Source organism: Corvus brachyrhynchos, unplaced genomic scaffold (genome assembly GCF_000691975.1).
Source record: "Corvus brachyrhynchos isolate BGI_N302 unplaced genomic scaffold, ASM69197v1 scaffold409, whole genome shotgun sequence".
Lineage (NCBI taxonomy): Eukaryota > Metazoa > Chordata > Aves > Passeriformes > Corvidae > Corvus > Corvus brachyrhynchos.
In genome coordinates this window covers 1,010,879-1,028,353 of record NW_008246059.1, presented here as the reverse complement: position 1 = coordinate 1,028,353, position 17,475 = coordinate 1,010,879, and the positions used below count along the sequence as shown (strand labels likewise).

Here is a 17,475-nt window from a genome sequence, read left to right as displayed (position 1 = left end):
AGTAGTGAAGTGAATGCAGCTCAAAGTGACCATATTGGACTGATTTTTAATACTGCAAATGATCCAGTTTTCCACTCAGTTTTAAAAAAACCAAAGTACTGAACATTTCTGAATGGAAAAAAAAAAGAAGTAAATATGTACTTCAAATACATGGTGTTCCACAGATCAACATTGAAAAATAGACAGAGAAGGAATAAAACTGAAATACTTACATCAAGAGAACTAATTTCTTCCAAATCCTGGACCTCCCGAATAGGGTTACTTTTTTGCTGCCTGATGTAATCTGCTATTGCTGTCACAGATCTCTGGCCCCTGTACTCCCTCTTCATCATCATGCCATTCCGGAAGAGTTTCAGTGTTGGGTATTTGCTTATCCTGTACCTCTGAGCTATATCAGCTAAAAAGAAATTAAGAAAATGAAACCAAAGCCCTACAAATACAGAAATACACTGAACACAGTGTCATACACATGCAGATGTATGCTTGTATGTGGAATCTCTGAACCAGTAGTTCTACATCTTTAAGCAATAAGAAGACAAAACTAAAAAACAAAAAATAAACAAAAAAAGCCCGACCAAAAAAACCCCAAAACAAAACCAAACCAACAACAACAACAAAAAAAAAAAAAACAAAAAAAACCCCCCCCAAAAAAAACAAACAAAAAAAAACCCCCCCAAAAAAACCAAACAAAAAACAAAACCACCAAAACCCTTCACACCTGTATTTCTCACATGTACTGATCTTCATAAAGAAAAAAAAGTACCAAAATCTGTGATAAGTAAAGACTCAATTTTCTCATGTATACTCATTTAGTACACTTCCTACAAACATATAGGAAGGGAAATTTAAGAGCATAGCAAGAACATGAGAATCTTCAAAGCTTGCCAATCTCAGTTAATTAACCCACTTGAGAAAATTTTAATAAAATAAATCATGTCTTATTTTCCTTTAAACTTGCTATGATTTTCATCTCAATTGCAATGCTGGAAATATAACTGTCATGTCTAAAATTTTAGAGAATGTGAACCCTGTGCTAAGTATTTTCTGCAGCCTATGAAGACCAGAAGACTGCTGTTACAGTTCTGAGATGTTCAGGTTTTGAATAAACACAAAATTCCAGGTTTCTAAATTAAGGCAAACACCTCTCTGGTCAACCAGTATCATCATTCCCTTCAAGACAGGTCTTCATTCACATCTATACATACAGTCCCGTCTTCTTCTACGCTTGGACCACACAGAGCTTCACACAACAAAGTAACATGTATTTGCACTCATCTAGCACAAGAGCACTAGCTATTTTCACCTTTATGTAACAGGTGAGTTATTTATTTATTCACAAGACTTACAAATGTAAAAGTACAAAAACAGCAAACGGCTTTACATGAAAATTAGAGGAGCAGCAAAGAAGAAAGCGAAGCAGAAGCTATAAAGTCCAGTTTCCCACACATGTGCACCCTGCGCCCCTTAACTTCAACCAGTACTAAGGCACTAATGTGGTTCTTCACCACAACCCACCACAGCTCTTTACATGCCCCTTTGTCCCTCTTCCACTTTGCTAAATCACTGGGACATAGCAAATTGCAATAGGAACTGCAGCTAGTTCCCAGCTACACATTGATGGGGAAGCTTACTCATAACCAGCAAGTGGTTCATGGCACACTGAGCCAGGATCCAGCTGCCTTGAGTTTTTACAGCAACCTTTCCTATGGTGTAGGAATTGGGTTTGTGCATTTTCAATATTCAGCAACTGCTTTAATCAAAGTTTTTAAGTATTTAATAGCTTTGAATGCTCTTCTCCCTTTCAGATGTGGCTGAAGTTCAGCAAAGAACTTCAAGATTTTAGGAGGAGGAACTGAAGAAACAAGGTAACCCAATATACTTTGGGTTCTTAGGAAAGCAAGAATAAAAACAAACAACAGGAACAAAGTATGTAAGGCCAGGTAGATTTCCACAAGCACTTTCCTTTGGCTTTCACTTTGTTTAATTATTCCTCCTTGTTCACTCCTCCTCTGAAAATAAATCTAGAAACAAATAAAATCTTACAGACCCTGTGAAAACTGTGTATCTTCTCTTAGAGTGAGATGCAGTTTACCTAAACCTCTGTACCTAAACTCAATTAAATCCTGCCCAAATATGCCCACCTTCCCTGAGCTACTTAACCATCTGAAGAGACTCATTCAGGTGAACCACACCCACCACACTTCCCCTTCTTTTCTCTCTCAAGGAAAGACAGAGGTGGTGAATTCAGCAGACTGATTTATCCTTTGGAGACAGAGAAGTTTCATTTAGCCAACAGAGAGAGGAAGGCATTGGAAGTGTGGGCTGTACACATGTCCTTACTTATCAACGACCCCTTACAAGTCAGAGGGTACCCTTCAGGTGACCTGGATTAGCCCATAGCAGGAAGGCAACCAAATGGGGTCCATCAGCACATGTGGCACAGCACTGAACGATGTGAGAACAAACCCATTCTGACAAAAACGTCCCCTCTCAGTTACATATTTATCACAAAGCACATTTGCTTTCTATCTTACACTTACTCTTTTTTAAAGAGAATGGAGAAGTCTGAATTCCATGCTGCCTGGAGAACTCTCAGTGAAACCATCAGTAATTTCCACTGCTGCTAGAACAATACTAATCCTACTTGCAGCTTTAGTTACTGAAAACAGTCTCTGAAGTAGTTGCACAGCTTAGATGAGTCTGAGAACTGAAAACAAAATGTGCATAGCATAGGAATAAAAACCAGGTCTACTCCACAAAAATGTTCTCTAACATCTCCCAAGTAAACTTCAAAGTTCCACCAGCTTAGCCCAGTTGCTAAAAAGCTTAGCATCACTATAAAATAACACAGAATTCAACCTATCAGTTTTGACTAAGAGAAAGGCCTTGACTTGTTTCCTAAATATCCCAGAAGTGCATTTCTTAATGCACTAATTACAGTTAAAATTAAGGTAAAACTTTCTATGTCCTCAGTGAAGAGTACTTTTATTTCAAATTAATACAAATTTCTCAAGGAAGGATGCCAATATATTCAACATTAATGAGCATTAGATTAATAATGTTTTCTTCCCTTAAACTCCACCACTTTTTAGTTAAAGTACCTAAGAGCTGCCTGCAAGAAGGTAGCAAGTATAGCACGAGAGGAATCACTTTATATTTGCTTGGTAGAAGACAAACAACATCTGCAATCCAGGCATTTGCTGCCCTTCTCCCCTGCTGATAGGAGGACTTTGGTCTGACAGTACATGAGCTGATCCAAACTTGACCAGGGTCTGATAAGGGACAAGGAGCACAACATGTCAAGGTTTCACAGAAACCCATTGAGATTGAAGACTCTTCCTGTTACAGAACTGCACAGCAAGAGAACACCAAAACCCACATTTTTTTGTTTCACAACATGGACTTTTCCTTCAGGTTATTTCCACAGCTATAGGAGGATGCAAGGGTTGAAGAACAGACATTCAGGGGGATTATGAAGATTCTCCAAGATGGAGATTGCAGTCCCTAGGGATGTGGATCTTCATCAAGGGCTGAAGTTGTGTAAAAAAATTAATGGTAATAAATGCCCACTGTCAAAGCTGAATTCAAACATTATTTCATAAGTCAGTACTTGCATGATCTTTACAAATTACATTGAGATTCCACAAATGCTGGTATTTGAACTAACACAGAGAAGTGACACTCCTACACAAGTAAGTATTTGAAAACCATCTTTTTACAAAAAATAAAATGCAAGTACATGGAAAATTGTTTGAATTAATTCAAAAGTCAAATAGAGTAAACCTTAAATGCTTCATTAAGCCCTGGCATTTGATACAGGTAGAGTTAGCATAAGCAGTGCAACCACCAAATTATATTCCTTTTAAAATTGGAAATACAAAATGCAAATACATGGAATATTGTTTGAACTCATTCACAGATTGCATTAGTTATAGTAAATCCTAAATTAAATTTTAAAATATTTCCAGACATTTCTGCTGCCCATTTTCTGATAAGAAGAGAGTATTTGAAACAGACAAGGGCAACCTACCTAAAAAAAAGTTTCCCAACTACAACTTTATGACTTTTTACTTTCTTCAGATATGAAGGTACCTAAAAGGAATCAACCTTGTGTTTGTATTTTGCTAAATTAATCATTAAATGAAAAATCTAATGTTTGTGCTACCAGAATGGTTTCACATTAATTGTGATAGGAAGCTACTGACATACTTGATCATCTTTTTTTCTTCTACAAATCAAAAACTTCGAGCACAGCAATAACTGTTGGATTCAGATGATTCTCTCCTCCCCATTTTGCATTTACCTGTTGACATGCAACCATTTCCAAACTGGCCAGACTTTTTTCCACTATTCATTCAGCCAGCTCCAACAGGAATACCTTACAGTCGTTCAGTTCTCTTCACAGATGCACTGTATTACTTCTCCTGAGCATAGCTCATTCTTACAACAGGGAAGAGAGAGCAGCTCTCATTTTGAAAGAAACTTCTATGTGAAGCCTCACATTTACATTCATGTTTTCTAAGTCTCCCATGTCACCTTCTGCGCGAGATCCTCTAAGAAAGCAGGCTTTGTAAGCTATCCTTTGTGATCCGTATCTTTATCATATCCCTTGTACTGTCAGCCATTTCTCCATCGTCAGAGCATCGTGTGCTCCTCTATTCAAAGGAATGCCAAAGCCCATTTCTTGGGGTGTGTCAGGCTTTTCTTGTGGTGTGTACACACATTACCCAAGCTACAGCTTCAAGCAAGCACACAGCCAGAGACTTGTTTCCCAGAATGCTTCAGACTCCACCATTTTAGGTTAACACAACACACTATCCAAAGTTCAGCTACCTAGATACCAGATCACATCACCAAGAATCTCAGTTCCATTGTCACCAAACTGAAATAAAATGTACAATGAAGAATGTGTTGGAAACTGCACCCAGACACACCAGACTGAAGAAGGCTACCACCCACAATGTAGCTGAGAAGGTCCTTCCCACTGAAGAACCAGCAATATTTACAAGGGCTGCTATTAACTCAGTACACTGTTCTAATCTTTCTGGGCCATTATTCATACTACAACTAAACAAATATTTAAATTTTAAAGTCTACAGGAGTGGCTCTCAAAAAACATGTCCACTAAGATTTGAACAATACTGATAATTAACCTACATGCCTACCTCATAATGTAAGGCACCACCTGAAGAATTCACATGTTGAACAGAGGACTATAACAGCCTGAAAACTTATCTGAAAGAAAATCAAAGTTTCAAAACTCAAACCCTGTAAAAATAACTTCTGAAAATACTCAGTGTCCCTTTTCCTATGGGAGAGGGGGGTGGTGTCTTCATGCTGCCTGAGGAAGAGCTAGCACAAACCCAAGCTACTGCATTTCCTAACTTTGGTGTTAGGTTGGTGGTTAGTAGGTATGGGTTGTAGGAGTTGCACATATAGAGAGAGCTTGAATGTTCTGGATCTAACACTAATCTTTATTTTGTGTGTCAAATCATCTTAAGTCTTCCTTACCCTTCTGCAATACCTTCTATCTCAAAAGGAACAAATTCTTTCAGCTGTATATTTGAAGCTGGAATGACCAAATGAGTATTCTGCTTGCTCACTTGAGATCAATCAACATCTTTTGCAGTCCCTCAGGCTACCCACCAGGGCACACTACAGATGACAAATGAAATCTGTCTTTGGTAAGTACTTTTTACTTTCATAATACGCCATTAATTCTCCCCAGTTAAACTACTACTCTTGTGACACTTGCAAGAAATCATAAGCCCTGGGAATACTCATGGGAAGCAGAACTAGAAAGGAACTTGGGAAACCATCTAAACTAGGCATCCTGCGCCAATGATTGTGATGCTGGTGACTTGTATGATGGACCAAAACAAGTAGAAGAAAAGCAATCAATATTCTGTATCAAACTCAGGTAACAGCAAATTTAAACCACCTTCTGCTGCAAAGGAGCATTCACAACAGCCATGCCTGCTCTAAGCAGGGCCTCATCAGTAGGCATCCTGTAACCTTTTCTGACAGACTAATAAAATGGCTCTCCTGAGGAGTGCTATCAACAACCTCTCTAAATCACTTACACTTTTTATTTTATCCAAAGATAACTCTCTCAGACTGATTTTTTCCAAGCAAAGTGACAAGAATGCAATGAAATCCTCATGCTCGTTTAGAGTTTCATTTACAATTCCTTTACGAATTTCCAAATTTGCTATCACTGAGTTTTTCGCTTACCAAAGGCACAGTAGCAACACAATCTCATCTCTGCAGACTAACATTAGCAACATGAGCACACATTGCAGGAACAGCCAGACCCAGAGAGAGCAGCAGCTCACAACACTGAGGGAAATACTATTCCTGGACACATTTTGAATGGAAGAACAGTTCCCTAAACAGCCTGGCCAGCAAAGCACCTCCTTACATACCATCAATGAGAAGCTCATTTATGTTTGCAGGCACAAAGATCTATTCAAACTAGCTACTATTTTTTATTTAACTCAAAAACCAAAGGAAATCATGGTGCAGGAGAATCAAACCCTCCATATATATACTTCAATTTACAAGAATTCTGTACCACAGCTCCTAATGTTGAATTCAGAGAAACCGTCCAAAATATAAACTCTCCTCCAGAGAAACCTGAGTTCTAGATTGCAATATTCACTCACAGTGAACAGAAACATAGGAAATCTATTGTGCCAAGTGAGTTTCCAACACTGCTGCTTAACACAAATGATTAAAAAAACCCTGAAACACAAGCAAGCAAAAAACACACCCAAAACCCCCCAAACAAACAAAAAACCACAAAACACTAAACAAAACCTTCCTTATAATAGCTATGCAGTAAGATCTTCTGTAATTTTATATGGAAGATCACTTTTACTAAGTATTATACTTAGATGAGAGGCATTTAATATTTAAGATGGGTGAATTACTAAACTGAACATACCAAAACCATCAAAGATTTTAAAGAGACACAATATAGCAGAACTCAGACATTTCTAAGTTATAAAAGGATGTGGTCCTGGAAAAGGAAAGCATACCTGCTTCAGTTACCTGCTTGAGATTTACCTTTAGTGTATGTTCCACACCAGCTTAAACACAGCCTGGTGACTTTACTTACACATTTCAGGTATAATTATCTCCACAGTATTATAAACTGATGTAAAATATAACATACATAGAGGCTTAATATAGCGTTAATATGTGTATTTCGTATTTTATCACATAAGGGACTATCACTTTCTGGAAAAACATCTTTATATTGGCTATAAGAGCAGGCAGCATGATGGTTTTGTCATTAGGCATCAAACATTCAGCAGTACATCAATAATTCTCTTTAATTTTCTTTACCCTCAGAAGCTGGTGTGAGCTGTTGGGCCCTTCACTGTGCTTCAATAACAGTGCATTAAATAGAAAGTATCTATGCCTGAGTGACCATTCTGAAAGCTCTTTCTGAGTGGCCAGAAATCAGCTATTTGGATTCCCTACAGAGTCTTGGCCTCAAAAAAGAACCAGATCATTTGTAATGCAAATAATCCACCATCTCTAGAACATCACTCTAATAGTGAATTACTAGTGGTATGAAATCTGCAGGGATAACAAAACACCAAAATATTGACATAAACCCTCTAGTGTTGCTAAAATATGTAAACGCATACAAAAATGCAAAGCTTGAGTAAAAACTCCAAACCCATACCACTTTCCAAACCACTAACAATCTTGACACCAGCATTCAGCAAAATACTATATCAGGCCCAACCTTGATAATATAGTAGCATCCGCTCTCTTACTAAAAAGCTGCTATTGCACACTTTAAAATCCAAGTTAAAATACCTAAAACTTGAGGACATATCCAATAACTGTGTGCCATGAAACGTACCATTGTTTGCAACCCAGCAAATAAATACTAGAAACTAGGAATGACATATACCACTTCGTTACTTTAATTCAAAAAGGCAATGTAAATTGCCTGTCATTAAAGGATTTTATTTTTAATTCTCACATTTTATATCTTCTGCAGCAGCAGTCATGCTCATCTACTTAAATTAAGGACAAAAATAGTAAATACAGAGAACTAATGGTATTCCAGAAATAAAAAGAAAGACCAAAACTCCTGGCTGCCTCCTACTACTTAACCCAATACACACACTCCCAGGAGAAGGATGACAATATCTTCTGTAGCATCTCCTCCTCCCAGCTCTATGTAACAAGCTCCAATTACCTTAATTCAAAGAGCATATGAAAGGATTAAGCAACAAACTTTTAAAGTGTTTCAAACACTGGGTGGGAGGCAAAAAAATGTTTTCTTAACTACGTAACTGCTAAAACAAGAACATCTCACAGCTAAACACTGGGCAGCCAGCAGCCCAGACTCTGAGTTTTTCAAGCAACTAAAGCTACAGCAATAAAAGTAAGGATTTCAGCAGCTAATTTAAACCTTAACAATAGAACACAACAACACAGGCTGATTTTACTATGGTCTTTAGTGAGAACTTTTTATAAAGCTTTGTTGTCATTAATCTCGACATGAAAAGATGAGCCAATTTCCAGTAATGCTTATTCTTACAAATCAACAGTTTTGTAAAGCCCAAATAGTACAATCAGTATTGATTAAACTGAATTTCTGCTGTTAATACTCTTTGGGAATCACAAGCCACTGTAACGAAACTATTCCTAGAAATGCTGTTCTCCAAGAAGCATAAAACAACACAGCTGATCCTATAAATGTAATAAAAATCCTGGTGCTATCCATTTGCCTTTCAATGTGCAGCAGATGTTCCTTGCATTTTACTTATTAAGCGATTTTAAAGGAACTTTAGGGATTAGTACCAGCATAAAATAAGATTTCGCATATCATTTTCATGTATATCTGGGCATGGGGAAAACCCAACCCAAATAGGCAACTGTTTGCTGGCATGTGCACAAACAGCAAAGCAAAGCTCTGATCCCTGTCTGGCTGTGTGACAGGAAACTTATAACCCCCACCACAACTCCGAGGTGGAAGAAGACCTGAGCAGAACATATTCTTCATGCTGACAGTGGTAGGTTACCCCTTCCTCTTCTTGGTTGTGAAGACCTGCATCATTTGTTGCGCTAGTGCTTCTCTGACACCTCAGTGAGCCAATTCAATTTATAATCCCAGCCTTTTTTTCTCATTAAGTGAGACAGGCTGAATTAATAATAATAAAAAAAAATGTTTATGGATGCAATGAGAAAGAAACATTGGAAACTGCCCTGACAAATTTGGAAGAAGAGGTTTGCTGATGTAATAAAAGCAACCCTGGGCTAAATGATAGGCCAGGTACAGCTACACTTTACACGGCTATTTAGCATATTTTTCAATACAATTAGTAACTTAGTAGCAGGACAGCAAAGAACCTAAATCAAGATTTACTTACAATGCTGATCACAGTCTACTCTAGCAAACACCACTTGATTCTTATCTGGATATTCTTCTTTGATTACGTTAGAAGCTTCCTCAAAAATAGGATGCAGCATTTGGCTGAAGCGGCACCTGTAAATAGAACGCAAGATTCTAACTTCAACACATCACTTTGAAATATTTTAATTGATGACTACTGTAACATTTCAATCTTTGAAGGAAAAAGAAAGAAAGAAAAAGCAAAAGAAAAGAAAGCTATTGGAAAAATTAAATCTACCTGTAATTATCCCAGTAAATGACTGGATAAAAATCAGTTCAAAAGTAACTTGAATAATTCAGGTGTGGAAAAAAAAGTGATTCTGAAAGAATACATAGTTCAGTGTGCTTTATCTCCCTAGGAAACACCACTAATCAATTATAAGCCTTTAGGAAACATATTCTATTCAGCAAGTATGTTGTTCATTTTTTTTCTACCTGAATTATACCTGGGAAAGTAATTTTAAAAATGTAGTAAAAGAAGTTCCTTAGATTGTTGAGATTGAAATATTCACCAACACCTTCCAGAAATATCACAGGTAATTTTCTAGGGGTCAACAATACAAGTTGTAAGTATTATGTATTATATTGTTGCTCAAGTTTGGCAGAATTTGAGCAGACTGTTTTTACAACAGTAAGAACAAAGAGAACCCTACAGGTCCCTTCTTCCAGTAATGTCAGATTTTGAAGCAGACTCTCTCTTTTTGCCCACAGTAAAGGCTGTAGGATTGTAAAGATGCTTTGGTGGCTTTACGGAGTTTAGGGTAACAGTAGTGCACAAGCCCATTACTAATATGTCAATAAAATTATTTCATATTCTGTCCTTCCAAACATGGCAGATTTTAAAATTGGAGATGCATAATGGCACTGTAGAAGTTGTGAGAATGAGATTTCAAGGAGACTTACAATAAACCAGCCTGCACTGAAACCCACCTTAAACCTAACAGTGACAGCCTGGGGATGCAGTTATGTCTGCAACAGCCAACATGTAAGTGAAGAGCAAGTCTTGCTCTCAAAATGCCAAGAGAGCTGAAGTTCACCTTCTGAAAAAACCTGACTGTGGGCAGCCCAGCTGTATGTTACACACTTGTGTAGCATGTATATGCTACCACGTAGATGTTACAATGGCTTCTTGTCCCTCATTCTTCTCCACCCTTAAAGCAGAGAACTTCCATGAGCAAAACTGATCTGTTCTCCCTCAAAAGTCAGGTTACATCACAGACTGGCAGTGTGCTATGTTGAGGGGTTATTACTGTATTCCTAAAAGTAATGATCATAATTAAGGTTGTAATATTTTAAAACTATAGCCTATTATAATGTGACTCAAGCAAACATACACAGAAGGAGAAGCAATTGGGACATAAACCCAGGGAAGAACTGGTTTGAAAGCAACAGATTACTGTATTTCCAATTAGAAAACTATAGCCAAACATGACAGTTTTCAAAAGACAGAAGTTTAAACATTAAAAAAAAAAAAACTAACCAACTTGAGTAACTTACCAATCAGCATAAAAATTAACTAAAGCAACATCTGCATTGTCTGAGAAGAAAGAAAAAGAAAAAGCCCAATGTCACATTGTGAGGCAAACTTATCAGTTCTTTTATCTGAGATTATAAAAATATGCGCAAGAAGACTACAAAAGCAAATATTTCTAGATTATTCAGCATAGAGCTTAGTCTGATTGCTAGAAAACTGCTAGGGTAAATCTTATCTGAAATATAATCTGTAACAAATGGGAAAGAGATGAAAGATGCCTTCGGTCAAGTGTTCTATTGACTTTATAGATATATAAGACCAAAAAAATGTAAATACTTAAGATATCAAGACACACAAGAAGTAATTAAGTGACACATGCAGTAAAAATTATTTCTAGATTCAAAATTAAGGCACTCACATCCAGAAATTAAACTCTAGTATCTCTTAAGCACTAGCTCTATTATGAATAAGTGTTAAAAACCAGTCAAAAGCTGAAATCCCAACTATTTGGGGTAGAAGACTGATGAACAGGCAACCTGTCTGTGCAACCTGCTCTGGTTTGTCCTTACTTGTCTTATATAACCTGGATACTACGGCAAAAGGTAGCAAAGAAATTTTCAGTCCCCAAAAAAAGAAACATGCTGAGGGACACTAAAAAAAATTCAATACTACAGGGATACATATGATGAGGTAGTGTTCCTTTTTGCATATCAAAAAAAAAAAAATTAGAAAAAAAAAAAAAGGACAAATCTTCTGCCCAAAAATAAAGTCTGATCTTTACAGAATATAACAACCACCCATGCTTTAAATCAATTTTTAGTAGCTGTTCTGGCCTAGACACTGAAAAAAAAATGTAATGCATACTCAAATTACAGAACATCAGCCACAGCTTTATAAAGCAGAAATGCTGACAAAGCAGAAAACTGACAAAGTTACAGAGCAGTTACATGTGAAGATTAGGATGCTGAAAGCCTGGAAAACACAACATGCTGGTAACGACGACTTGAGTAGGCTGGGGAACACCACAGTTTGATTACAATTATGGCGTTAAGATTTTCACTATCAGCAAGGGATGCAAGCGGTGAATAAGTAAATAACAAGCACTGAAAAGTTTAGAGTTACCTCCAACGCATAAAGTATTTATTGAAAGTAATGGGATGAATTTTAGAAGCACTTACACTTGGCATATACTCCCTTTTGTGAATTACATTGTATAAAATTATCTTATATTTTCCACTCTATAAAAGGTATTTACAGACACATCTCGTATCACAAAGCAATGCCATAACATAAGGCAGATTCTAGCCCAGACCTCAATAAAGATTTTTTTTTCCCCCTGGATATATTAGAAACAATGTAATAACTTCTTCCTGCAAAGACAACCAGATACAGGCAAGTTGCATACTTCTCAGAGGAAAAGGTTTCGGACAAGAAACACATATCTTTATGTGTTTAATTTACAGATTTCCATTCTTTGAGCCACTAGAATCAGGACAATGCTTGACCTGAGGAAAGGGAGAGCTGAACAAGCAAGATACTTAAGGCCCAGCACCACGGGTTTCACTTGCTGCTATTTTTTGGAGGGAATTTTAAAATGCCCTCTAGACTGGTTTTGGTTATGTAATCAAGCATTCCCTTCTGGAAAGAAGATACCAGTTATTTTTTTTAAGACACTTCAAATTCTCATTGCAATACATTAGTTCAGACAGCTAATTCTGACCACAGGCATTTAATATTTCTAAGCCAATTGCAATTCATATATTCAAAGCTAGGGTATGAATATTCATTTAATATCACTGCAATATTCATACAGCTAAGTAACTGCAGACATACAAAGAAAAAAAATCATTTGAAGTACTTACTTAAAATGTCGTCTATATTTCCACTATCTAGACTTGTTATTTCACTTCTTGCTGGATTAAAAAGCCAAGACACCTAAAAAGAGAAAGCAAACCAGTAAGGCATGTTTCAGGAGTAAAGTAATAACTTCTGTGTGATTTTTAAGTGTTACAGTTCAAAAGCTGGAGAAAAACAGTAAAAGAACTGTAATTCAGTCAATGCATATCAGATGACAGCAGTACTACAAATACACAAATAAACTACAGATATAACATGTTTTCACATTTAAAGCAAAACTAGCTCTTTTAATACCGTTCACTATTAAGTAAGCAGAAATCTTACAGGTAAATTTTGCACCTTTAAGATTAACCTATAGTCATAACTTCATTCTGAAGAAAGAAATGAAACCCTATTTCTGCAACCTCACACAGCCCAGAAGCGTGTGGGCACAGAGGTTTCTGTCACTTACAGGACTAATCTGGCTAAAAAGTTTCTCATTAAGTAAAGCCTCAATTACCTGCATTTATATTGCTGTTTTAGGAAACAATTTCAATATATCTAACTCAACTAGCTACAGTCCTTATCTCCCTCTGTATTTCCACTTGACACCACTTCAGTCCCAGCATGCAATAGGCATATCAGATTATAAAAACCAAGACACCACATCAGCCAAATCATTCCATTACAAAGCAACATTGTATTACTCTTCATGCAACTCCCACAGCAATACACAATTTTATGGGTGGGCACTCTCATGTTCAGTGCAAATGGCCCAGATCTTTTTTTCTCAAAATGTGGTGAAAGAGGAGGTTGAGTTCTATCCCAGGTGAGAGAGGTATCAGTGAATTACAATTTATTTTTGCTTTGAGAGAGACAAGCATGCAAATTTTTGAGTAGGATAATATATATTCTGGTCTGGCACATGAATGTTTCCATCCTGAGCAAGCCAGTCAGAAGTCATCCTTCTCTAAGTACAGTCAGGGCTTGGACCAGATGTTCTATTGTGATACCTTCATGTTTTCAATTGATGTATGGTTCCGCAGCTGACAGAGATACCAGGAAAGGAAAAGGAAGGTTTTTGGAAGAGAACCGGCTGGAATGCACAGGTCAAGGAGTTGGGCAGAGACCAGAGAGTAACAGAGACACCCTGCACTGAGATGCAGCAGCACACAACATACACTCTCTCGATGGATGTTCCCAGAGACTTATTTACTCCCTGAGGTGCAAAGAAAATCTGCTTATGGCTCAGGAGGCACCAAGGAAAAACACAGCTAAAGCATAAAGACCATCCAAATAAAACCACATAGAGCAGCTGTGTAGCCGGAACTGGTGATACAAGGTTCTCTGCATTTATGGAAGAGCCTGAGACCTATCCTGAACCTATAGTAGGACCATGACTACAAAGAACAAGCCTCCAGGATATACCTGCCTTTGACACTGCTTACAATTTATCAAAAAACTCATTTAATGTCACACACATTTAGTTTCCTAACATTTGCTATGTGTATATGAAATATTTGATTGAAAAAAAAAATAGCCAAACTGGATCCCTGCTTTCCTTAAGATCAACTTCAAAAATGGTGGGAAACTTCTAGTGAAACACTGTCAACAGCTCTCAAACTATCACTGTAAATGGCACACAGGTGAGATTTGCAGCAATCAATCATTTTCAATTCCTTCTGGTTTGCGGATCACCAACCACTTCTCAGCGAAAATACTGAGCCTTTCACATTTCTCATATGGAGGCCCTTGGGTAGCATGTAACTCTATCTTACACTACAGGCTGAAAACACACCAGCTGTCGGAATCCAAAATATGTACCAGTGCTTCTCTCTTGGTAATTGAACAAGATACCATTCTTAAATGCAAATCTAAGATTTGTGGTGGAGTTTGCACAGTCTTCCTGTGGCACTTCAACTGCCTGAGACAAGTGTCTGAACTGTGACTTTAAGACGACTGTAGAGAAACAAAACTAATAGTTGAGCTGTGAGGTCCAGAGATTAAACAGGCAGCCTAACAACACAATCTGCCAAAAAATTATCTGATCAAGCAAGCTATGCGATGCACAGGTTGCCGCAGGCCAGTGTTCAGGGAGTTCCTCTGAAGATACCGGCATTGCTGACTACTGAGCAGCAAGAAGCTACCTGTACAGACCCAGATCCACACTGGCCAAATTATCCCCAGAGAAGAAACCAGCTGATGGTAACCATTAGTGCAGACACCTCCTCATCACCCCTTGGGTGGTGCATGGGATGACAGCTTCCATGGTGTTGCTGTGGGGAGGTTCTTTCTGGTAGTGGAAGTTCTGTTTGTAGTGAGTAATGGGTCAGGTCAGCATGTGCATGAGCTGGCACAGGTTTTGTTTGTATGCACATGCTGCTTTGTTGCAAATGTTAGGTTTGAAGCAGTAGCTACAATTAACAATAACAGTCGGAATATTGCTCTAGACAATAATGGGCAAGGTATTTCAACATTAATTTTGTTGGCCATCTTCAGATTCTACTGCAGGTGACTGCAAATTCAATGTTCTAAGGCTTCAGCTGCCCTGCAAGGCCTCAAGAACCTCTGATCACCCTGAAGACCACAGAGTTACTTATCCTGCTAGTAATCTTGGACAATGCTTGTTTACAGAGAAAATCCATGCAAGCCTCTAGAAAGCAGGAACTTTTCAGCTGCTGCACACAGCTCTGCATCACCATTACACTCAGAAAGAATTTCCGTAGTAGTCTTGGTGTAACAATTTTCACAGGAGCTCAGCAGTTCATATTGTCTAAACGAACTGAATGGGTAAGATACCAACTTCTTAAACCCTTTTGGCTTTTTCTAGTATAACTTTCCAGCAGCAACTCAAATCTTATCTAATAGGATAAGTTACACATAAATTAAACATAACACAGATAAGCATATCATTTGCAGTTGAGAAATAGGCTCTGTTACTTAGCAGATCTACTTCAATGGATCAGGAACTGTAGTCACACTTGTAGATTGCCACAACACACTTAAAATACACTTAACTTACAATGCAAATATTTAACTGCACCATGAAAGCACAGGACTTACTACCAATGAGATCCTCTTCTAGACTGTGCTATATGCAGAAAAAAGGAATTAAAACTAATACTTCTTTATAGCACAAATAAATTTTGTGATTGCTTTCTTAACTCTTACTGTGGAAATGCGGTGCAAACTGCATGTGCTAAAACATTAGCACCAAAACAAATACTCCAAACATCTTCATGTACTGAAGGTGAAAAACAAATTAACCATATACCCTATTGTCCCTTTATATCACAGTAGTGGAAAAATACTGAGACCAAGAACACCTTTCCCCAAAAGCTGCACAAAATCCGAGATAATTGAAATACTTTTTCCACTAGAATTATGAAAATTTTTTGTCAAATACATTCATAATCACATTCCCAAACATTTTATACTGACTAAATAACTGTGGGTGCCAAACTTTTCATAGTAAGTAGACTGACTCAAGGAAAAAAGCATTCCTTGAGGAAATGTCAATAAATATGCAAGACTCACTCTGGCTGAAGCCTTCAATAAGGTATAATGCCTGTAAGGAAGAAAACACATCCTTTTGACCCAGTAATCTTGCTCTCCCATGAGATGCAAGAGGGTTTATGATATTACTAGTGTTAATATTTATCATGAAGGAGTATCAATTTGTATTTAAATTGCTAACTATACTGTTTTGAGAATATTTTCTGACCTTTTCTGAGGCCTGTGCTTGATACCTATGAGCAGAAAACAAGACATTTTTGAGGAAATAATTTCTGAATATCAGTTACACACTTTATAACAGGTATTGAACATATATGTTCTGAAAAACATACTGGCTAAGAAAAGTAGTCAGAATTTTTCACTTTTAAATGCAAACTTTACATTCCACTGGCCCATAGTAGGACATATGAATGACTGTGCATATTTGTAACTGAAGTAAAAAAAAATAAATTTCAAACTGGCATCACAAGATAGCTACAAACTCATTGAAGAAAGCATTTTGAAAAAATAATTCAAAAGGAAAATTGGTTATATAAACACACCTAAAACCAACTCAGGTTTCTGCATGTACATTGGATAAAATTAAGTGTATTTTTTATTTCTACTTTTTAAACATTCAAACTGAAAATCTGAAGGTAAAAGTAAGTAGCTATGAAATAAAAAGATTTTTAAAAATAGAGTAGAATATGAATATATGAAATACTTGAATGAAACGGCTCAAGTTAGTTTAGGATGCTTATAATCTACTCACAATCATTTAACACTACAGAAAAATGACAAAACACATGTAGACTAAAACAAATGCAGAAAGCTTTATGCACTTACAGCATACATTTCTGGGGGGAAAAAAATCAGGAACTGAAAAATATGTTCACAAAGATAAACTTTAGTTCATATGGGGGGAGGGAAGAAGAGATGACATGTATTTTTACTCTTCTGGTCCTCAGAAATACTGTCAAATAAAGCAGGAACATCATGGCTCAGGTTCCTGGGAGTTTCTGAAGATAACACTGGTCATGCTTTTACTGGGAAGTTTAATAAGAACAGAAATCTTAGTGTTTCTGATCAAGTTTTGATCTGCACTTGAAGTTAGCCAATGGTTTAGGGAGCCAGTACCAGTCTCTTCCGAGGAGTAACTATGAATTGGCTGAGATTTATTCTGATTGTTTCCAGTGAAAGACCTCAGAGCACTGCTCAAAAGCCACTATCATCCTCCCAATCACACCAT

General features: G+C 37.2%; 1 protein-coding gene across 1 annotated transcript in view; it reads right to left on the bottom strand.

The window, feature by feature from the left end:
- ERP44 (endoplasmic reticulum protein 44) overlaps positions 1 to 13,765 on the bottom strand; it is a 29,666-nt gene extending 15,901 nt beyond the window's left edge. The window contains exons 1-5 of the mRNA XM_017746138.1: positions 13,745 to 13,765; positions 12,758 to 12,830; positions 10,919 to 10,958; positions 9,399 to 9,514; positions 213 to 397 (exon numbers count right to left, since the gene is read on the bottom strand). Coding sequence (XP_017601627.1) covers positions 213 to 397; positions 9,399 to 9,514; positions 10,919 to 10,958; positions 12,758 to 12,830; positions 13,745 to 13,750 — 420 coding nt within the window. The 5' untranslated portion in view covers positions 13,751 to 13,765. The remainder of the gene's footprint in view (positions 1 to 212; positions 398 to 9,398; positions 9,515 to 10,918; positions 10,959 to 12,757; positions 12,831 to 13,744) is intronic.
- Between the last annotated feature and the right edge of the window lie 3,710 nt (positions 13,766 to 17,475).